The 23,912-nt window shown below is 44.9% G+C and overlaps 1 protein-coding gene across 1 annotated transcript in view; it reads right to left on the bottom strand.

Moving 5' to 3' along the window:
* TSHZ2 (teashirt zinc finger homeobox 2) overlaps window positions 1–23,569 on the bottom strand; it is a 37,736-nt gene extending 14,167 nt beyond the window's left edge. Inside the window, exons 1-12 of the mRNA XM_062504971.1 lie at window positions 23,560–23,569; window positions 22,966–22,995; window positions 22,807–22,919; window positions 22,694–22,760; window positions 22,558–22,640; window positions 22,352–22,435; window positions 21,993–22,103; window positions 21,365–21,446; window positions 18,908–19,048; window positions 18,360–18,450; window positions 14,396–14,556; window positions 13,718–13,825 (exon numbers count right to left, since the gene is read on the bottom strand). Coding sequence (XP_062360955.1) covers window positions 13,718–13,825; window positions 14,396–14,556; window positions 18,360–18,450; window positions 18,908–19,048; window positions 21,365–21,446; window positions 21,993–22,103; window positions 22,352–22,435; window positions 22,558–22,640; window positions 22,694–22,760; window positions 22,807–22,919; window positions 22,966–22,995; window positions 23,560–23,569 — 1,081 coding nt within the window. The remainder of the gene's footprint in view (window positions 1–13,717; window positions 13,826–14,395; window positions 14,557–18,359; window positions 18,451–18,907; window positions 19,049–21,364; window positions 21,447–21,992; window positions 22,104–22,351; window positions 22,436–22,557; window positions 22,641–22,693; window positions 22,761–22,806; window positions 22,920–22,965; window positions 22,996–23,559) is intronic.
* Between the last annotated feature and the right edge of the window lie 343 nt (window positions 23,570–23,912).

The raw sequence follows: 23,912 nt of genomic DNA on the forward strand, positions 1-23,912 counted from the left end.
AGAATTAAAATACACTTATTATTGTTCTAGTAATCTCAAGGGTAAGTGCAGAATTTTCAAGTGATTAAATCCACACAAAAAGCAAAATTGCTCCATTTTTGTTTTAATTCCTCCCTCCTCCATTTCATCAACATTCAACTGGAGCACCATCCCTGGAGGTCTGCACTTGGGCAGAGGAGCAAGCGGGCCTGGGTGTTTATTAGGGCATCATTTTCTGTCTGTGTGGCATCATTTATTTCCCAGGGAAGGGCCCATGCCAGGTCAGGATCAACTCTTTGAGCAGCCAATCCATCAGGTGGGGGCAGGTACCAGGGGAGGAGTAAGGAATGGCTGGAAAAGGAGGAAAAGCTGAAATGGATGGAAGTGGGAAAGTAATAAGAAAGTGATCAGTGAAAGTACAAGCAGCAGGAAATGAATCAATCAAAGCAGAGCTCTCTCTGAGAGGGCTCTCTTCAACGTGAGCAGGGCTTTAACCTCCTCAGCAACACGGGAATCTGAAAGGTTTTCCCTCAAAATTCTCCTGGGAATCAGGAGGATGAGCAGAGCAGGATTATTGGAGAGAATTAGAGAGAAAGCCCAGTCTGCTTTCTGAGAGATGCAGGAGAGCTGGGACAAGGAACATTACAGGGAATTCTGGACATTGAACTTCCATCCATGCTCCAACCGTGTTTGTTCTGGGGGAATGTGGCACAACATCTGCACTCAGATTTTAAACAGACCCCTGGAGCAATAATTGAAATAAGAAATAGAGTTAGTGTTATATTATAGTTTTATAATAAAAGACACACTCACTAACTGGACTTCCTGAACAGAAACCCACCCAATAATTTTATTGAGGCTTGGATTCAAACCAGGAAAATCCATTTGCTACCAAGAATCTGATTATTCACGACAAAAAAATCTCATGCACCTTCTCTAGCACAGGTTTTGTACTGAGTGCTGATAATGTGAAAGCAAAACCTGTAATTTCTGCTGTTTTAATGGGTGGGAGCTGTGCAAGTGTAGCTCTGCACAGCTTTTTGACAACACACGAGGATACTCTGGCTGTGGACACCAAGCCCTGCTTGATTTGCTAAGTAGAGAAAGTCCCTTAGGATTTTATGGGTAAAGTTGGTTTGGAGCTATAAAATTGAAACATTTATTACAGACCAGAGGCCAACAACACTTCATTACAGACTGTCTAAACACTTTCAGTTTATCCACTAGGTTCAAATCCAAACAATACTTCCCTTTCAAACTGTTTTGGCCTGATTTTTCTTTCTCTTTCTACCAGCAATAACACCTTAAAAAATGCATTTTTAATATGTTTATCAATCTAAAATTTAAATGAAGGCAAAGTCTGCCACAGAACAAGCCAATACCTGCACAAGATTTGTCTTGAACAACTCCCAGTTCTCCTTGTCCACATGGGCTAATTGCTGCATCCACCAATGCACAGCTGGAATTTGACCAGTCTCTATCTGAATTTTGGAATTTTATGATTTTATTTCATTTTATTTTATTTATATTGTACTGCTCCTTCTGCACAGTCAGTTTCCCTGACTGGAAACGGGTTGCACAAACACGTTTAAAGGAAGAAGTTGCAGAAAGACTGAAACTGCTTTTAATCCATTATTTAAGAATTCACCATGTTTTAGTTTCTGCCCCTTTCAAAAAAGTCTTTAAGCACTCACGGGGAGGAAAAGCAGCCAAAAGTGTCAGGGGCAGCTTGATTCCTCCAGCTCTTGGGGTCTAAGGAGCTCCATGCACTGAAGAGAGAAGCCTGACTCTGAAGGGTTTCATTTCTGATATTTTTTTTCAGATGTTAAGGATATATTCACTTTTCCATGTACAAGAAGCTGAATTTCTCAGTGGTTTAACTCTTCTGAAGAAAAAGGATTTAAGAGGGGGGAAGAACTAGCTCAACATTTTGTTTTTCTTGGCTCTCTCTTGTTCCTGGTGCTGCTTCTTTTTGTCTGGTGGGCACCTATGGGTCACAGAATCAGAGAATCATTTAGGTTGGAAAAGACATCCATGGTCATTGAGCCCAACCATTAATTCCAGATTAAATTTTTTTGGGGGGCATTAATTCCATTCTGTGGAAGGCAAAGTGATTCCCACTACTTTGGAAATGAAACAGTGAATTCCCATTTCACCTCCTCAGTTCACCATGAATCTAAAAAAAAAAAAAAGGATAGGATGATGATTTCCCATATTATCTCCTAATTCGTTCATCCTCATGTGATTCAGAGGCAAACTCTTATATTAAATTAATCTTCTTCCCAGCACAATTCAGCATCAACTGCCCCAAGGTGGTTTCACCACTGCCTTTTCCTCCTTCCTCTATGAGCAGCCTCATTTTTCTGCCTTTTCTCCTTGACACGGGTGAAAATACTGGTGTTGGTGGAAGCAAACAATTAAAGGTCAAAAATCCAAGTGATTTTCCTGTTCCACCCTGCATAAACCCATTGCTGTCAGGGAGGCAATCATGTCTGCAAATGCACTTTACGGGGCTGAAATCTGTTTCTCAACTTAAACCATGTAACATTTAAATATCAAAAACTTTGTTTTCTAATGAGAGAAGTATTGAGGGGGGAGAAATGAATTATATGCTTGATGTATACTGAAGGCTGGGAAAATTAAGGCCATTTCCCATGGTGAGAATGCAGTGATTTCAGTTTGTGAGAATAAATTAAACCTTTGGGAGAATTTGTCTTCCATTAAATTGAACAGCTAAACAGGCACAGAAGATTTTAATGTCACCACCAGCAAACCCCAAAGGTTACAGAGAAGAAAAAGAAACAGTGTTTGCTTGTTTGGAAGTTCTCTGCCTCTACCTAAGAAAAGATGCAAACTGTAAATGTATGTTGAGACACAAAGACTCTTAAAGATCATAATTCCATTCCTATACCATATGCTATTAATGTCTGTCAACACTGTTTAGCCAGCAACTGCTGACAGAACCATATTTGCTATCTAAATACATCATAAATAAATCAGTAATGAACTGCTTTAGTAAACCTTCTGCACTGATTGGAAATACAGATCGAGTAAACAAACTCTGGGGATAACATTTTGCAGCTCCAAGTACATACAAGTGTTTAATGTCAGTGACAAAGTCACTCACACCTCTCTCTCTGCAAGGCACCAGGCGGGGAAAGAAAATCCTAAGGATGGCAAAAGTGTTTAATCAATTGTAGCAAATGTACCTGTCAGCATTCATCATATTACCTCTCCTAGGTTTGTTTTTTTATTTTTTTACTAACCTGATGCAAATCTCCGCAAAGGGATTTTGAGCTGGGAACAAAACCAAACCCCTGGGCTCAGGGCTGGTCCCTGGGCTAAGGAGAGGTCACCACACCTGGCTGAGCATCCTGGGCTCACCCAGGCAGACCTGAGCCACAACAGCCTCTGCCCAGCTCCTGCCAATCAAAAGAGCAGATTCTGTTTTAATTCCAGCCTTTTCCGGGGCAAAACCCCAGGAGCCAGGAATGCATCTCCAAGAGAGAATTCCTGATCTGCTGCAGGATAACTGGGAGTGTTGCACTGCAGTGTTTCTGCTGCTGTTGAAGGGAAAAATGCACATTTGTACCAGAACTGGGTTTTGTGATGTGGAATACACTGAAACAAAAAACAAACAAACAAACAACTTCAGGTACTTTGTGAATGTACAAGATAAAAAATGGTAAGGAACCTTCCCTGATTGTTCAAGCAAAACCTATCAAATGTCAAAAAGGACAAAAAGGAACTGTTTGGTGAAGAGGGACTGGAACTGGAACTTATCTCGTAGGTGGAATACTAAGAGACAGGAATTAGCAGTAATGTTGTTCGTTATGTGCAAGAAAAAATCCAGCACCGTAAACTTGTAGTTCAATAAATATTTCCAGTCTTCCCAACTCATTTTTGACACAGGTTTTTTCAAAGTTACTTTCTGACAGCTTTCTGGTAATTAGACACCATAGCTTTATTTCAGAAGAACAGTTTTAATTAAGACTGCAGAGAGATGCTAAAATTGTAATTTCCTCTATGGCATATTTTAGCAGCAGAAATTCTTGGAGATCCCTGTGGGATGAGACTTTAGTCCAGAATAAAACATGTGTTAGTTTATCACCATGCTCACAATGGATGATACTTTAAAAACCAGAGTTGATCTCCTGGATGGAGGATGCAAAGTTTCTCTTGACGTCATCAGACAATTGATGAATTGATTTCCCCCCAAGTTCACAGCCTGGTGCTGTGTAAGATGCAGAAAAGTCCCAGTTTACAAACTGGGGGCTGCCGAGGCTTGGGAGCAGTGGCAGCTGTTATCCCTTAGAGCAGGAATGGGCTGGGAGCAGCTCCCCGTGCCCTTCCAGAGGGCTGGAACAGGATCCATCCTCCCTCCCTTGCCCTCTGCCCTCCTGGAGCTGGCTGAGCTTCCCTGGGAAGGGGAAGGAGCCTGGGCTAAAAGGAGCACTGCTCTGTGAGGGAAGAAGGGTAGAATCTTATCTTCCAATAAATCAGGATATAAATTTAAATTATGAGCACCTTAAGAAGATGGAGGTTCATGCAAAAGAATACAATGTAAGACAAGGTTCCCTCTGGTGTCATTTGTTTTCGTGACAAGCTGCAGAGATTGCTGCAATAGAAGAAGTCCCAAGCTCCTAAATACCATCTCAAGTAGAGTTCATGTAAAAAAGAAGAGAAGCTGCACCGTCTGGATGATAAACATTCATATTTTACAACCTTTCACTTTATTTACTGATATATCTTTTTCTAACTATATTTGTTGTTTGTATCAGCTTGCCTAGGCAAAACAGAGCCATACATAATTCAGGGCTAAAATTGCCATCAAGTCACCACAGAATCGAAACAAATAGACCCCAAACGTGTATTTTTCATTAATAACCCTCCATTACCAAGTTCCAACACTTGGATCCCCCCCCCCCAAAAAAAAAAATAAAATAAAGCCGCAAGATAAAAAAGAAAGACACCTCATTATTTAATGCCAGTCTCCCTGGCTTTGTGCTGGGAGCAGGTGGAGGCATTGTCTGGAAGTTGGGGCTCGGTGTGACTGGGAGCAGTGGCCGTGGCTGGCAGGGGACAGCAGGAGGAGCCATCAGCCACTTGGCCAAAGCTGTCACCAGCCCTCAAGCCTGAGAGACAAGGCTAAGCGCAGAGGCTCCCATGTCACTTACACATTTCATTTTTTGCTGTCTTCCTGTCCAAAAAAAAAAAAAAAAAAAAAAAAAAAGGAGGGGTGGAGTGGGGAAAAGGAGAGAGAAGAAAAAGAACTGTTAATTTCGAGCTGAAAATAGCAGCTGCTAATGGGCTTTTGCACTCCTTCAGTCGCTGCAAGGTCATGGTCAGAAGTAGCCTGTGATTGATTCTAAAGAGAAGCTCGGCTCACGTCTGTAATGGACATTAAAAAATCTGAAAGGGGCTCAAAAGGGAAAACAAAAATGTGACACATTTTATGGAGCCCTGGAGTCCTCCAGGTTCTCAGGATGAACTTGGAGGGTGGAGTCTTGCCCTGGTTTTTAAATTGTCCCTCATAATAATTATTGCATTACAAGGAACAATTAATGGTGTAGATTAGTCTAACTTCATCAATTTTATGGCCATTTTATTGCTCTTTCTTGCAGCTGTGAGATGCAGAGCCCGCCTCCTCCATCCCCGTGTGTAAAGGGTTAAATGAGATGAGTGACAGCCTTTCTGCATGATTTACAACTTGGAGCCCTGTAGTGAAACCAGCGCTTGATGGATGATCCTGAAAGACGGAGACTAACCATAAATCATGTCTTTGAATCATTGACAAAGATAAAGGAGAGAAAGAAAAAGCACTGGCATTGACATTCATTCTCCCAATAATGTACATTGACTAGTTACAATACAGAGCCTTAATTAAAAAAGCGAACTCCAAGTAGGCACCTCAGTGCAGGCAAAGGCTGCGGGAGCCTCGTGGAAATCACAAATCGAAGTTCCAGGAGAGGTTACCTCGCTGGGATGTGCTTCTGGGAAACAAAACCCACAGAATAACCTCCTCGGTATTTAGCACCCAGCTTTCCTTTTTTGTGCCTGTTCTTAATTTCAGCTCACTGTCAGAGCTCCCCCGCCCAGCAAGGTGAGAGCTCTGTTGTTCCAGGCTGGCTGCGTGATGCAGAGATGCCAATCTCCGCAGGCAAAACAAAGGAAAGGCTGTTATTATCTCTGTGCAGGGGGAAATACAGGGATTGTTCCCGGAGATCCGGGGTGATGGGTGTGGGAAAGGGGAATGCGTTTGTGCATCGGGACAGCTCTGTGACAGGAAGGTGCTGAAAGAGAAGCACATCCATCCACGGCTCCCGAATTTACAGCAGGGGTGAGAAGAAAGCTCCAATTCCCTGAGGAAGAGATCATTGCTCAAGGTGCCACTTGTGCCCACTCATACGCAGGGATTCCCGACCTGCCCATCTGCAAACATCAGCAGCACCTGAATGATTTCCTTCCCAAAAGCAGAGCCATCACCTTCCCCTTTCAGAGCCGGCACAAGGGCAGTACATTTAATATTGCACAAGAAGGGAGAGAAAACCCCAAAAAAGCCATTTCCAAGAGACTAAAGATATGTATAGAACTGAAATATTAAAGGAAAGAATCTATGGAGAGAAGAGAAAGGCTTAGAGATGCTCATTCCCCACTGTGCTTAATCTTATCAAAAGAAGCTCACAGATCTAAAAAAGTTTGTGTGCTCATGTGAGAGAAAACACCAGGGAATGAACTCCCAACTTTTCCAAGTCTTGTGCCTTTCCCAAATCTTTCCGATTTGTCAAGCATTTAATCCTCATGGTTTCAAGAAAATATTGGGATTTCACACATGGCAAAACTCAATTATAAAAACAAAACAAAAGAGGACAAGCAGCACTAAGCAGTTTTTTGTTGGTTAAGGAAAGCAGCTTCTACCAGAGGCAGCAACTCCATGAACAGCTGAGAGACACAACAGGGCCTATTTTAGAAAGCACAACAATAAAAAAATTCCCTTTATTCATTTGCACAAAATATTTCCCATTCTTCCCTCTGCCTGGCTTAGCTCTCCTTTTCCTCTACTCCTTTCCCAGTCTTTCAGGTGATCATGAATATTTTTATGTGCACATACCTGTACAGAAAATCTAAAGACTTCACAAACATGAGCACCCCTCTGCAGGAAGCAAAGCCAGAGAAGTGCACTGCAGAAATCATTGGATGATTTTCAACTCCTTATTTACAATTTGCAGGTTTCCTTCAGAACAGTATTTGTAATTCAAAATCTTTTCTGCAGATGATTCATAATGCAAAGAGCATTTTGATGCAGGTTCGCTTGGACCAGGTACACAGGAGGTTTTTTCCCCTGGAATGCATGAAATAGAGCTTGGTTTCAAATTTCTAAAGCAAATGTGTAGTCATATTGGATTTATTGGATCTGCCATTTGTTTTCCTCAAGTATTTGCTGAAGTTTATTTTTCCAATAAACATTTCTATTACAAACAACTTCCTCAGATATTTACCAGCAGTTAGAGGGGAGAGAACACAATCACTTACTTGAACTTGTTTATAAATTCAAAAGGATATGCATTGCCTCCTTCCCTTCCACTTCTGTCCCCTCTCCCACCCTCAGTTTTTGATTTAAATTCTTCGTCTGTTTTACAAAAAAACATGTCAGTAGCTCCTGAGAAAGCTTTGTTAGTGGAACCTATTGCTGGAGTGAAAAAATTCAGAACGAAGCTGTGCCAGGGGAAGCTGAGGTCGGATAATGGGAAAGGTTCTTTCCCAGAGGGTGCCGGGCACTGCCCAAGGAATGGACACGGCCCTGAGGCTGCCAGAGCTGCAGCAGAGTTTGGGCAGAGCTGCCAGGGGGGCTCAGGGTGGGATTGCTGGGGGTCTGGGCAGCACCAGGAGTTGGACTCTGAAGATCTTTGTGGGTCCCTTCCAGCTCAGGACATTCCATGATTCTATGAAATTGTCAGACTTGGGAAAATTACCCTGTATCTTTTATTTTAAGGAAGAAAAAGAAACAAGGCAGAGAAGAGCTGCAATTCAAAATGTTGTTTGGAAACAGGAGAGTACCTGAAAATAACAGGTTTAGAAGCAGAGGGAAAAGAGGTGATGGCAACTGGTATCAGGTTTATCCAGGTTCAGTCTCTATTAGGTTTTCTGGTCACAATTCCCATGGCACAGCAACAATATCCCACCTTTTAATAATGGAAATCAGAACCCGACCTAGTGCTCCTTAATCAATCCACAGTAAATGATTCACACAAGGGCTGAACACAACAGCAGGATTTCCAGTCCCGAAAAAAGTCACATTTGGGCCAGAGCAGAGAGTCTGATTTCAGTTTGCTCCTTTAACAGAGCTAAAGTGGCCTGATTTCCAAAGCAGCTGCCTGGGTGAAGGAGCACAGATATCCTAATTATATCATTTTGCTAAATCTTGAGGTGATAAAGAAGACAGACATGGAGCTGTCACAGGAAATGACCCTGAAACCAAGTGAGATGTTCCACTAAGAAGCAAGCACACCTTTGTACAAAGTGCTGTAGAGGATGCAGAGGGTGTTACAGCTGCTCTCTAGGAGTGTGTGTGTGTGTGTGTGTGTGGGTGTGTGTGTGTGTGTGTGTGTGGGTGTGTGTGTGTGTGTGTGTGTGTTGCACCCCCAAGCACTCAGGGATCAGCTTCCAGAGGATTTGGGATGCAGTCTAAGTCACTCCTGATTCCCAGGAATGCAGCTGATGGGCCAAGCTGGGATGGGAGGGAAAAGAACTGCCTTGGTGGCAGACTGAGGGTGAAGTGCTGTGTCAGAGGAAAATGCCTGGAAATGCCTCCTGAGGTTACAGCAGTGGAGTTACAGGCCTGGACAGGACCAGGGTGTGTGAGGAGAGTGCTGGCTCTGGGAGAGGCACAGCTCCAGCCCTGCATCCTCCAGATGTGCTCATGGAGGACAGTTTGCAGTTTGTTGTGTCCCAGATGTGCTCACGGGGGGGGGGGGGCGGTGAGGACAGGACAGTTTCAAGTTTGTTTTGTCCCAGATGTGCCCAAGGAGGGCAGGCTGCAGTTTGCAGTTTGCAGTTTGCTGTGCCCTGGCTCCCCCTCTTTGAACAGGACTATCCCAGGAGCTGCCATGGACTCGCCCAGACTGGTACCAGGGATTCTGTGCTGTCCCCTGTCCCCAAAGCACAGAGGACCCCTGGGCTCTAGGAAGAATTTGGTAGGCTTAGAGGCCACAGGAGGGCTGGGGAGAGGGAAGAGTTAATACAATAGGTTTTGGCATTTGACAGAGAATACTTATGTTTAACCATTCATAACTAAATCACATCAATTTAAGTGGATTCCATGTATTTCTGACTCTCACATTAATCTCTATGCAGAGAGAGTGTCTAAATATTTGTCTCTTTCAGTTCCGATATTGTAATTCTCTACCAAAACCAAGGGGAATCCCTTGGTTGGGTTTTTTTTTTTTCCCTTTTACCTCTTCTCTTTTTTCTTACCTTCTTTCCTTTATTTTCTGGTGGAAGAAAGTGTGAAAGGCTTTGGATGATCATTTAAGGAAACAGGGATTTAATAAACCCTGTGTTTGGGTACATCACAGCTTTTATGTTGGCGCTGAACTCCACATACATTAAATCCACATCATCTATCAATCTTACAGTTGCATGTCACTTATGAAAATCTACTGAGTATTGTTTTCATCTCGCCTTACAACAAGCAGCAAAGCCTCATGAATACTGAAGAGCATTGTAAATACTGCACATCTTTTATTTTTAAAGGTCTAGACAGTTCGGAATGGTGAGATTTCTTTGTTGAAAACTGCAGCTTAAAGCAATAATTCCCCCTTTCCTCGTGCCCTGGTTTTGCTGTCCTGTGTGCAAACAGGCAGAAGTGCTCTGGGTGTCATCAGAACTCTTCCAGGGGTGGTGCTGCTGCTGCAGCCCCACCAGGCCAGAGCTCAGCCTCTGCCAGCCATTAATCCAGCCCCAGCTTGGTTCAAGTGTGATATTATTATTCAAATTCCATCCCACTAGGAAGCAACCAGCTCTGAGATGTATCTATTCATTTCCACTGCTTTATTGAAATCTGACAACCTGCTTTTTCTACATTTTTGAATATTGCAACTTTATGACCACACACTGCCATCACCCTGCTCTTATTTGCCTCAATAGCCCTCAGTAGTGGATCTGCCATGGGCTGAATTTAATAGAACAATATTTTACTGTTAGACAGCACCTTTCATTTTGAAGAATAAAGCCTCATTGAAATTCAGTCATCTTTGGGGCCCGGAGAGGCACAGATTTTTGAGCAGGGATGTTTTGGCCAGGGACACAACCAGTCTGTGTGTAGAGTGCAAAGTGACCTTTACAGCACACGCAGCCCTACAGGAGGTGTGAGGTGTTACACAAAACACCACCACTGATGATTATCTGATCCTGTTTGGGCTAGAAAAGAGGAGCCAGGTCTCCTGAGGTGATGTCACGCTGACAGACTACGAGCACAACCCATTTGTTGGGCTGCACTGAGCACTGCAATCTTCCTCTGACAACGCTTTTCCAGGCACAATTAAAGAGAGGCTCCAGAGTGAACTAAACGTTCCCAAAGAGCCCCCAAAGCCAGGATTTGGCTCATGAGGAAGGGGGCATGTTCAGTGTGGTTCCTACTTTACAGAGACCAAATATCTTCTGCATAGGTTTAACAACTTACTGGTTTCTTTTCTATTTGCTCGTTGTCCTTGTTATCTTGTCAGTCCTACAAATGCACATCAACTTTCCCTGCAGATTATACGGTTTATCACAAGCTGAGAGCTAACAGAAATCTCACAGAGAACAGGGACTTGAAGAACCTTTGTGCTACTTGTAGGACCAAGAATTGCAGGAGTGACTTCTAACCCTTCTGTTTGTTTCTATTTCCATGCCAGAAAAGGTGACTTCTGTTCTCCTCTGGACACAAAGGCAGAGCTCCCCCGCCTTCAGTGCTGGGAGCTGTACTGGAGCTGCAGCTATTCTGGGGGTTGAACAGCCTTTTGTGATTTCTCTGAAAGAAGTGCTGGAATCAATCTGCTGCTACTTGTCCGAGCAATTCAGCTTCAGTGGCAGGATTAAGAGCTCCCATTTCAATCTACTCCAGGCAGGAACAGGGAGCAGTGTCTCATAGATTATCAGGTTAATGAAGGGTAGGTACTGAAGGCTCAAGAGCCAACCTGTAAAGACTCTGCTGCTGATTCAGAAGCACTGGAGGAGAGCTCCAAAACTGCACTGAACACTCCCCTCATCCAACCACGCTGGCAATGGGTGTGGAGTTATTACAGCTGAGTTATCAAACCAGGGAGAGAATTTCAGTGCATTCTCCTGCCTACATTTACTGAGAAACATTGCCTTGGGACAGGTTTAGAAATTTAAGCAGACCTTGGTGTTGCACCAGGCTAAACTCAAATCATACATTAAACCTGACTCAAGAGAATCAGGACATGAAGCATCCACAGGTGTCTTCTTAGTTTTGTGACCCAAAATGTGCTGGAAGGGGTTCTGCAAGGCCAGGGCATCACCCTGTCTGTTATTGGCAAAGGGAGCATTTGCCATTTCCAGATCTTGGTGATTCCACTGAAGTGGAGCCCAGCTCCACTGTGAGTTTGACAAACAGATATGATTTCACAAAAGCAATACCAAAACCTCGGAAAATGTGCGTGATGCAGAGGGAAAGAATGCAGAGTGTGCTGCCTCCCTGTCTGCCCGGCGCTGCATCCTCCCAGCACATCGCACAGCCTGGGGTGGGGCCATTGGCTGCATCTGAAGAGCAGATCTTTCATTTAGATCTGCAAAAAATTTGCGAGTTTGTAAGTTCATCAAAGAAATCTAATCCACCTATTGTCCTGTGATCTCTGTGCTAAGATCCTTCCCTGTGAACAGAACTGCTTTTAGAGCACCACCCCTCCCCACCCCCCAGCATTTCCTGTCCTCTCACCTTCAAAAACAACCCTGAGAACTTTTAGACCAAAGCAGCCATGTGGAGCCAGAATTGTTTCAGATTTATCCAGGGCCTTTGCTCACATCCTGTCGGGTGTTAAAAATCCCTCAGCTGCTTTGCTAGGACCACCCGGCTAGTTCTGAACCACATCTGACAAAATGATACTGCTCACTTCCAGAACCCATCACACAGTTATTCTTGGATAAAAGGTAAAGCAAATAGCAGCCAACTGCTCACTGCTGCAGAAACGAAGACCATCTAGCCATTTATCAAAGCTTCAGACAACCAGCTTGCTTTGAGCTCAGCCACCTCTCCCATTACAGCTTTAAACGATAACACGCCATAATATCAGAAATGACAAATGGAACCAGGGGCCCAACCTATACACAATCAATACCTGCTCTGAAATAAGAACCATCTTTAAAGTATTGACAAAGGCAGCAGCAATACGGATAAAACTGCAATTTTTCCTTGAATTGTTTGGTATGGCCACTGTCAACATTCATTTGTCCATGACATTCTTTTTTTTTTTTTTCCTTCATGAGAGCAGCAAAACCCCAGGGTGTGCAAGTATTGTCAAGCCATTATAGTGGGGCTGTGTCTCCTGTTTATTGGAGGGTAAGAGGACAGGGCCGATTGCAAGTGACTTTGGCAGAGCTGCCGGGGAACCGCCATGCAGAGAAATTCTGCTTTACACTGAGAGAAATCAGAGAAATTTAAGATGTCATAAGCTTCATTCCTTTTCAAGGGGCTCCTCCAGCTCTCGGGTTTATTTAAAACACACCCGTTGACCCTGTGCAAAAGCAGGATGACAATTCTGTGTTGGGTCAGAAATACTGAAGGACTGATGGAGGAAGCTCCTTGTGGGCCAGCTACTTCCACCTCCAGAGTTTAATAACAAAAATACTTTGTACTTTTATAGCACCTCTGTGTTCACCACATTTTGCAGACTCCATGAAGAATTAATAACAATCCAAAATGCTCTGCAAATGTTCCTATCCCTTTACAGATGGGAAGACTGAGCCAGAGCCAAGGCTTGGTGAAGGTCAGGCAGGGCGCTGGAACAGCTGGCCACAGAAACTTCTGAGCCATCCTTGGAAGCACTGGTCACTCCTCCACTTCCACACCATTTGGCCAGGAAAAAGCAAGGGGTGATGGCATGAAGGTGACTTGTGAAGGGAGCAAGTCACACAGGAGTTATCTCCAGACTACGTGTACAGCCAAGGAAGTGAAAAAGAAGGGACAGAATTGCCCACAGAGTCACCCACAGCACTAGAAAGAGGATAATGACTTCTGAGCCCCTTCTAGACCTGAACAGCCATCCCTGGGCTTCTTTACAGCCTCAGTAAAAGGAAAGCATACAAGGAAATACATGTATCACAAGGTTTGTGGTTACTAATTGGCCTGAGCTCATTGCAGGAATAGAAAAGGTTTCAAACCTTTGTAATGCTGAGAAAATGAGTCACACCTTTGTGCACACCTGCAGCGGAAGGTGCATCTTCAGTGGCACTGGATAAACAGGCCCTTGACATTTATTTCCAAAGCAGCATCAGCAATAGCCACTTCCCTGGAAAAGGATCATAAAGAGGGAAAGGCCGACAGAGAAAAACTTGCAACAGGGGAATCCGAGGTGGCAAAACAACTTTCCATTGGCAAGTGTGCCAGCAAACTCTCTCCCAGACACATCCCAGGCCATACCCAGCCCCACCCCAAGTCCTGCAGGGTGTAACCCCCAGGCAGAGCTGCCGGGATGGGAATCTCTAGGAGGCTCCAGCACTGGAATCCTGCCCACCTCACAGCTGATGTGCAGCTTTGCTGGGTCCCTCTGTGCCAAACTGCCAGCTCCAGCTTTCAAAGGGGAAGATCTGTCAAAGGGGCTGGGTGTGCTCAGAATTGCCTTGGAAACTTCAAACCGAAAAATGAGTCAGAGAAGAGAAAGTGTGAACAAAGCAACAAAGGTAAAGGAGCAGCTGGAGATCAGGCAAGTGGTCCTGAAGGATACCCTAAAAAGTGCCATGCATGGCTGAGTGAGTGGGACACAACCCAGGGAAATCCCTTTTTATAGTAAGATCTTATAAAGAGTGGGGAAGGAGGGGCTCTGGGGATTGGCAGTTAATGGAATTTGGGCACAGAAGCAAATACATAGCTGGGGCCACTCACTTCCCTGACATCCTGAAAAGTGGGAGTCACTTTTTAAATAGCTTTGACTAAACCCTTGGAGTTTTTGGGTGGGAAATGGTTTTTATTATTGCTTGTCATTAGTGCCTGAGTAAGTAAACACACCCACTCCTGTTCTGGAGGCAGAGTGAAACAGGAGAGAAACTGCTACACGATTTCAGGAAAAAACCCCAGCTGTCTCTGGAGTTTTACTCTTGCATGCAGTGCTGGTGGCTGTTCTGTTCTGCAGGGATCCTCTCCGAAAGGTTCCAGTCTGTGCTGGGATTAGGCTGCTTTCTGCTTGGCTGAGTGACTTGCCTTGGATGAAGAACATGACAAGCAGGGTAGGAGGCACAGGATGCTGTGCACATGTCCCCTCAGCTCCGAGTGTTTCCTCGTGGAAAGGCACCAGCTGCCAGTGCCAGATCCGCGGCGGGAGCTGCGCGGCGCAATCCGAGCGCTTGTGTGGCCCCGACAACCTGCTCACAGCAGGAGCAAGGCACAGGCACAGGCCAAGCTTCATACTGATTTTAGAGCAAACCAGAATAATCCCTTCACCCCAAAACACGGAGGAGTCAGCAGCTTTCCTGGAGCTCTGTGTTCAGCACACCCAGCTCCTCTGCTGGGTAATGGATATTTGTGAGCGGGATGCAGCACATCAGCCCCTGAGCTCCCTGTGCAGGAGGGAGCTCCTCATCCCACTGCTCCCAGCTCTGGGAATTGATGGAGAGGGTCAGGACAGTGCCAGGCTGGACGGGAGGTTTTCCCCAAGACTAAAGGATACCTGTCACCCTCCGGAAGAGGCTGAGAAATGGTTTGGAAACGCCAGGTCTATAAGTCTTTTGCTGTAGAAACAAGGTCATTAGTCTGCCTCACACTCAGGCTCAAGGGGAGGAAAATATCTCAGTGCTAAAAAGCTGTAAAAAGAAGTTATTATCGATATTGCTCACTAATTATTACAATATTGCAGGATGGATACTGCAACAGACCTGTTTTGTAGGAGCTGGGCTGACAACAGCATGTTGGGATTGTGCTCCAAAGGAAGAGCAAGATAAATTAAATTTATATAGAGCAGTAATGTAATGAATAAAAACATTAACAGACATGAAAATAATGCAAGTCACATTATTAAAAATCTCTAAAGAGCACAGCAAGAGTGGAGATGGACGTCACATCAGGATTTTTGGAAAAGGGGTGGAAATGGAATTGAGAAATGGGAGTTGGGATAATGTATTTTTTTAAAAGGGCAAGTTTTCAAAGGTAAGTAGGAAGGTTGAAGTGAAGATGGAGTCTTAGGAGCAATTTTACAAAAATTTAATCAGGTTAGAAAAGAATCAAGGCTTTAATCTGCTGAGGTTCTTTTGAAAATCCTACTAGGATTTCTTCTCAAGATGTGTAACTACCCTAAAAATCTGGCCCTGATCATTCAAGGAAATTGAATTAGTTTCTAGAATAAGAGTTGCCTTGCAGTCAGACTGAAGTCTCCATGCAGTTATCAAATTAAAATAAAACGAGAATAGAAAGCAAAGAAAAAGAGGGTATTTGATGAAGCAACTCTCCCATAAACACCGTTACAACAAGGACACAAACACACACTGAGCAGTGACTGAATGTGCTGAACTTTGGGGAGTTTGTCCAGGCAGCAGGTCAGGTCAGAATCTTCCGTGGCAAGAAAAGCAAGGAAGGAGAAAGGACGGCGGGCACTCATTTGCCCCTGCCCTCTGCACGTGCTGCTGAGCGGAGCAGAAGCTGATGAAGAACAAAACTGCAGGAACAGATGAGGAGAAGCAGCAAAGTGTCCTAATTGGCAAACAGAGCTAATGACTCCTGAATGACCCCAGCACGTCCCTACATCCCATCCTAGGATCCATCTCCTTTGTTTAACCTTTTCCTGCCATGACAGGCAGGATCCCAAGGCAGAGGTGGGCTGGTTTCTGCCGACGCCTGGTGACACCTGGTACATAACAGGGGCCAGCAGCGCCCTGAGGTGCAGCAGGGCTGAGCTCTCCTCCCTTCCCAGCGCATCCCTGCCACCTCCTGCTGCCCCATCCCTGCCCTGGCACAGCTCCCCCGAGGCCAAGGAGGCGCAGACACATCTCAGCGCTCCTCTGGGATGCCACATGCAGCTCAAGAAGCCAAGTCCCGAGCGGTGCCCGGGCTGGGGTCGGGCAGATGTGCCCAGGGGGCTGTGAGCCCTGGCAGAGGCTCCTTCCTCCCCAGCACGGCAGCCCGAGCACCCTGCCAGGACCCAGTTGCTACGGTAACATCTTTCTTCCTTGGAGAGAAAAGCCAAGTAAACAAGCATGTAAATAGACTTAAGAGCCACGTAAATTGTTGGTGAACCTATTCTGGTTACCTTGACGATAAAGCATGACTCTTGCAGGATTTAAACTTTCTTTGGCGTGTAAAGAATGTAACACGCTGTGGTCTCAGGCAGCTACAGTTGTGGTTTCCACGTTTGAGGTCTAGCGGCTCCCTTTCCACACTACCCTTCTGTGCAGGATGTGAAGGCATCCCACGGACCTGGGGCACACGGTGCACCCATTCCCACGTCGCAGTCACCGGGCAGGGGTGCCCAGGGAGGCTGGCACCGGGCACACCTCCAACAAAAACCAGTCTGTGGCGCTTTTGTCCTGGGGCTCTGCCCTGTGCCAGCCCCTCCCATGCACAAGCAGGGGTTGCACCCAAAGAAGACAACGAGACTTGCTCTTTTTGCTTGTCAAGCACAGCAGAGGAATTCCCAGGACGAGCCAATCCCTGGAAGCAGCGGTGATGAAGCACCGGGTGATGCTCCATGGGTGTGGGAGAAGCCCTGACTCCACATCAGCACAAGCAGGGACTCGTTGCCCAGACCAAACTTCCAATGCACTGAGGTTCTCTGTGCTTCCAGCTGCTCCCACAGCCCGTCCAAACCTTTCCAAGGTCTGGAAACCTTTCCTTTCTGTGGTCCCTCCCACAGCCTCCCTCTCTGGTTCAACCAGCGCAGAGCACTGAGGACGCAGAGTGGCTTTTTATCCATTTTTACTTGATATTGCAGCTGAGGAACAGAGCCCTCGGTGCCTAAGCAGGAGTGGGATCTGGAGCTGCCAAAATGACATCAGGCAGCATAACTATTTCAGCCCTGCCAGTCCTCAGCAGGGGTCACGGCTGACAGCAGACTTAATAAAATTGGCTGGGGTTGGGTGACTAAAATGAAACATCTCAGCTGAAATAAAAAAAAAAAAAAGGCAAGATTGAGGCTCATTCAAGAGCTTTCTTCTCACACAGTTAAGGGAGAGCTTCACTACAATTGACAGCTAATTCAGTACACATCTCATAATATATTATCTCCCCAGCTCTATGACAAGTCTAGTGAGCAAGATGCAAATGAACACTTAGGCAGGTAAGTTCTTAATGTCACTTTGAGACTCAGCACAGCATCACTGTCTTCTCCATCCAGTGGATGAGTTGCTGGTGATGGAGAAGTTGTGGGAAGGTAACAGCAGGATGGCAGAGGAAATGGAAGGCAAAGGAGGTTAATTTATGGAAATTATCTGGGTCATGCAGTAAGTAGGACATGTCATGCACAGCTTTAAAAGTACAATAGTAATTTATTTAGGAGCTGATTCTCTCTATAGATAGTCAATGAGGGTTATCAGGAGGCAGGTAATTGTTTTGATCTCCAATCACAAAATGAACTGCAGCATCCCTGAATGGATGCAGCAATCCAGAGCTGTGCAGCTCTGAGGAGGCCCCAGAGCAGGGGAAGGTTTTGGCTGGAGTGGGGCAGTGCCACGTGTGAGGGGTGCGTGGGGTCCTGTGGCACTTCAGGCAGCCTGGATGTCACTGGGATTACTGGGACAGAAGAGTTTTTGGAGCAGTCAAGGATCAATGAAAATTAAAAAACTCACAGGGTTTTATCACTTCACAAATATTTGTGTTTTGGGAGGGGAGAGGGCAGGACTTAAAGAAAAAAAATTCTATACAAAGATGCAAAACAGACTCAGACTTTCCCTACTAATTATGAATTAACTAACATATCCTCGTTATTAACGGTACAAATTAAAAAGCAGGGGGGATTCCTATTTATTTTGTTGTTTATTTTTTTCCTCTTTTCTTCCTTTATTTTGCTGTTTAAATGACCCAGTTGAGACCACGAAAGCTACACTGCCTTCCCATTTTCCGCTGCGAGGAGCAGTGTGGGCAGGGAAAGGTGAGGGGCACAGATGGAAGTGCTGAGGGACACTCAGGGCACTGCAGGGATCCCGAGCAGTTCCAGGCTGGGTGAAATTCCTGTGAGCACCTGGCTGGGAAGTGCTCCATGAAACCCAGCAGCTCCGTGCCCTGCTGTGCCCGTGCGTGAACCTGCTCTCCGTGGATTGTCTCGGAGAAACCTGCAACCCTCAGCACTGATTGAACAGAAAACACTTGCCATTTCTAATTCTTAAGCAATTAGTTAAATCAATACAAAAGGCTGTGTGAACAGCCTTGCACCACTGAAAAATAGATATTTTTCCAGTTTTTAATGCTTAAAGCCTTCCACAGGAGTGTCTGCATAGCCACAACTGGCAGCAGTATTTAAAATAAAAATCTTTCAGCTGTATCCTTCAGCTTCATCTCCCTCTTCAGAGGAGCTGCTCATCTATCAGAACATCATAATTCCAAATTTTCCTGACTTAATTGGTTTGTTCTGTGATGCTCCCGGAGAAAATAAATTAGTTTCTATTTTTTTTTTAATGAACTGACCACACATTTGTAATGAGAATATATTTTGCAAAGCTGAAAGGATGGATCAGGATATCTTTAATCAGTTTTTAATTACAGAAGCCAGTGACTCAAAACCTTCAGTACCTGACTTGGTTTCTGCTTGGACCTGATTCCTGCCCCCTCCTCCAGGCTCAGGTCTGCAGGTGCCGATGCGACCAGAGCCAGACAGTGCAGGGAAGATTTCAAGGAGTTTTCTTTTCCCAAACACTGGAATACTGATGGTTTCTGACAGAGCAACACTGGATGCTCAGCATTCAGAATATATCTGATAATTTTCCAACAATCCTTGGCTCTTAAGGTCAGGAGATTCCCTACAAATCCCTATTTTCACATGTAAGAGCTGATTTTCACGGCCACCGGGACTGCAGGTAGATATTTAAATGGAAGTGATAGAAATAACTATTTTTTTTAATGGCATGTTTTTTAATTTTATCATTTCTAAGGAATCAGATTCCTGATTCTCTTTAGCAGCTCCTTGTCCCTGCCTGTTACACTTGTTGCAAAACCTGCTCAGAGGTTTGAGCTGCTCCTGCCCACAGCACAGCTCAGCCTCTTCCCCTGCTCCTACTGAATCACAGGAAGAAGATCAGCAAAGGCACTGAAATCATCCCAAAAAATCCTCTTCTGCCCAAAAAAGTGCCTAAGAATACCCACAGGAAGAGTCCAAGCTGCTGATGAACTTTTTTGGTTCTCATGCTAGCATAATTTGAGCTGAAGATAAACCCCAACTCTATTCTGGCTTGCATGACAAATATAAATTGAGCACAGAGCTTGGAAACAATTAATTTAAAGTAATAATTTGTATAAACATCCTAACAAAATTTTAAAGCGTATTAAACACCCTGTTTTATAAACATAACACTTAATTTGAAAAAAAAGAGAAACATTTAGAAGGTAACGCATTTAGGATAAGTGCACAACACATGAAAATAATAAATGAAATTTTCCCAGTTTAGAAAATGAATGTAATTAATTAACATTTAAATTACATTTTTAATTGCAATCATACCCTCCCAGGGGACTCATAAGGGACCATAATTGCAATTAAAAGCATGTGGATTAGATAATAAAACAATGCAGAGTGTCTGAAATGTGCGATTTAAAATGGAAAGCAGACATTGTTATCGGCACATCTAACTTAATTGTAGCCATAAAGCAAATGTGCTGTACAAAATAAAATTCACATACGGGAACATTTAATTCTTGAATCTCTTAAAGGGGACACGCTTGAGAGCACATTTTATGACAGGTTCTGTTTGAAATGGCCCTTTAAGGCTTTAGTATTCAGGGATAGTGCTTTAATGTTTTTGCATTAATAAAAGCATAGCTGAATGTTCCTATTAAAATACACAGATACATTTAAGTAAGAGATGAAACCGAGTGCCTGGAATTTAAGTTGCAGAAGGCATAATTATATCAGGAACACATTCTTCTTTGTTCTGCTTTGTTTTAAAATTGCTTTTGCCAGGGGAGAGTTGGAGAGGCGCTGCATTTCCAGGGTGGGAATGGCCAGGAGAAGGTGGCTGATAAATTGGCATTTACTGGGCAGACACAGATTTGCTCCACCTTCAGCACGGTCACCTGCCAGGACACAGGAATATCGACATCCTGCTTTTCCTGCTGCTGCACTGCTGCTTTTTGATAAATACTGACGATTTTAGCCTTTAGTGGCACTAATTCTTCATTTCCCACAAACTTCCACTTGATTTTTTTTTGTTGTTGTTTCTGTGCTGGGTACTAGTGAAGGACCCCTCGAGTGCTGTGTCCAGTTCTGGCCCCTCACTGCAAGAGGGGCTGGGGCATGTCCAGGGCAGGGAATGGAGCTGGGAAAGGGATGAAGAATTCCTGAGGGAGATGGGAAGGGATGGAGAATTCCTGAGGGAGCTGGGAAAGGGGCTGGAGAATTCCTGAGGGAGCTGGAAAGGGATGAAGAATTCCTGAGGGAGATGGGAAGGGATGGAGAATTCCTGAGGGAGATGGGAAGGGATGGAGAATTCCTGAGGGAGCTGGAAAGGGATGGAGAATTCCTGAGGGAGATTGGAAGGGGCTCAGATGGAGAAAAGGAGGCTCAGGGGGGACCTTGTGGCTCTGCACAAGTCCCTGACAGGAGGGGACAGCCGGGGGGGATTTGGGATCTGCTCCAGGGAACAGGGACGGGAGCAGAGGGAGCGGCCTCAGGGGAGCTCAGGGTGGACAGCAGCAGGAATTTCCCCATGGAAAGGGTGCTCAGGGTTTGGAACTGCCCAGGGAGGTTTGGATCCCCATCCCTGGAGGTGTCCAAGCAATTCCTGGAGGTGGCATTTAGTTCAGACATAGACATGAACAACTCCAAATGTTCTTATTGAATTTGTTGAGTTTTCACTTTTACCAGGTTAAAAAAACCAATCCTAAATCTTTCAATGAATTAAATGATGTTGGTCTAATTCCAGCTTGACCAAAAGTGTGCTGGGTAAATAATGCTGTAATTGCCCATCAATACACCAGGTTATGTGCTCTGATATCCCCCTGTGTAAGAGATTCCAGGAAGGAATTGAATCTAACTGGTGACACATGAATTCCTGCTGCCAGGGGGAAAATGCACCCAGGAAGGAAATTTGGTGTAGAACATGGTGTGGTTCTTCTGCTGCATATGAAAACAGAGTGAGAGTCAGAACACAGGGAGTGTGCATGGTCCCTGCATTAACCCTTTAAAAATTGTGGAATCCTGAAGCAATTCCATGGAATCTTTGTCATACCAAACTCTGCGGGGACATTTCCTAAAGGTTGGAAGGGTCCCCCTCAGGGGAAACCATGCTGAATTACTCAGAGGAAACTTTTGAACTCCAGGGTGACATTTTTCCCTGTGACTGCTCAAAGAAGCAGATATAATTTGTTTAATAATTCTTCACACCCCCTCCTCCCCCCAGCCAGGAGAGGCAATGCTATATGGAGCTCTCTGCAGTGCTCTGCATATGGTGCTGCTGGAATTTGGTGTTTTGGGCAATAAAGCATTCATTGTTGGGATTTTAGAGGGATTTAGGCAATCCAGGAGCAGGGTGAGCTAGCACCAACCATCCAGAATTAGAAATACACCAAGTAAATGTTATTCTTTTAATCCACATAGCCCCACACAGCAGATACCATTAAAAATTAACAGTTATGGCAGTGGGCTGTGCCATGGGATGATTACCTGGACACATGGACACCTGGACACCTGGACAAATGGACACATGGACACATGACTCATGGACACCTGGACAGATGGACACATTGACACATGGACACCTGGACACCTGGACAGCTGGACAAATGGACACATGGACATATAGACACATAGACACATAGACACCTGGACAAATGGACAAATGGACACCTGGACACATGGACGCATGGACAAAAGGATAAATGCACACCTGGACACCTGGACACCTGAACACCTGAACACATGGACACATGGACACCTGGACAAATGGACATCTGTTCATCTGGACACCTGGACAGCTGTGCAATTTCATACCTGTACACCTGTACACAGGGACATCTCCATACCTGCACACCTGGACATGTGGACACCTGTAACCTGTACACGTACATACCTGTAACCTGTAACCTGTGCATGTACACACCTGTAACCTGTACACATACACACCTGTAACCAGCACACCTACACACCTGTAACCTGTAATCTGTGCATGTACACACCTGTAACCTGCACACCTACACACCTGTAACCTGTAATCTGTGCACGTACATACCTGTAACCTGTACACATACACACCTGTAACCTGTAATCTGTACACATACATACCTGTAACCTGTAATCTGTGCACGTACATACCTGTAACCTGTACACATACACACCTGTAACCTGCAACCTGTACACATACATACCTGTAGCCTGTAATCTGTGCATGTACAGACCTGTAACCTGTAATTTGTACACGTACACACCTGTAACCTGTACACATACACACCTGTAACCTGCAACCTGTACACATACATACCTGTAACCTGTAATCTGTGCATGTACAGACCTGTAACCTGTACACATACACACCTGTAACCTGCACACCTACACACCTGTAACCTGTAATCTGTGCATGTACACACCTGTAACCTGTACACATACACACCTATGACCTGTAACCTGCACACTTACACACCTGTAACCTGTAACTTGTACACGTACACACCTGTAACGTGTACACCTGTTGCCCTTACACCTGGCCATCTGCACAGCTATGCACCCCAGAGTGCTGAGCTGTTGCATTTGTGACAAGGCAGAGTGTGATAGATAAGGCACCCCAGACAACCCCTGCGCGCCTGTGCCCAGCTCAGTGACTCTCCTGTCCCCCCCGGCCGGCTCCAGCCCCCCTGGCCAGGATACAGGTTTGAGATGCTGATCCCTTCTTAGCCAGGGAGCTTTAAACTTTGCTGAGCTCATCAGCTGTCCAGTGGGACAAAGCCCAGCCTGAGCTGCCTGAGGCAAACAGTTAATCACATTAGCAGGCCGCTAATGTTCCAATCGGGAAGTGACAAAAAGTAAAGCAACATTTAGATTTGCTGTGTGGAAACACATCCAGATTAAATTTAATTTGGATAGTCAGAAAATAGGGGCACCTGTCAGTTCCTAGGTAACAGGGGATTTTTTTTTCTAGCATCACTTACTACCTTAGGGAAAAAAGCTCTTTCTGAAGCCAAAAAACCTGACAAGGTGTAAGTCATACAATGCATTGTGCTGCATTCCGCTGGCTTACATTGGTTCATGTCTTGTCATATGACAATATAACATGACACAAACTGCGGCTACATCGCATTGGAGATTTCTAAAACAAAGCTTCCCAGCTCGGCAGCAGCGGGGCTGTGCTGGGATCCACTGCTCCATAAAATATGCACAGCCAGCCCTCGATACCAGCACAAACTAATGGGATTGGAGAAGCACAACTTTCCATTCCAGCAGGATTTCACCACTGGAACTTTGTAACCCCACGCTTTGATTTTGTTTGTTAATTAATTGCGGGAACATGGCAAATGCAAAACAGAAGTGCGGGGTAGAAAAGTAGAGGGGAAAAAAAAAAGAGGTAAAGATAAAAGACAGAAGAAAATTAAT

This window comes from Cinclus cinclus, chromosome 18 (assembly GCF_963662255.1).
Source record: "Cinclus cinclus chromosome 18, bCinCin1.1, whole genome shotgun sequence".
NCBI lineage: Eukaryota > Metazoa > Chordata > Aves > Passeriformes > Cinclidae > Cinclus > Cinclus cinclus.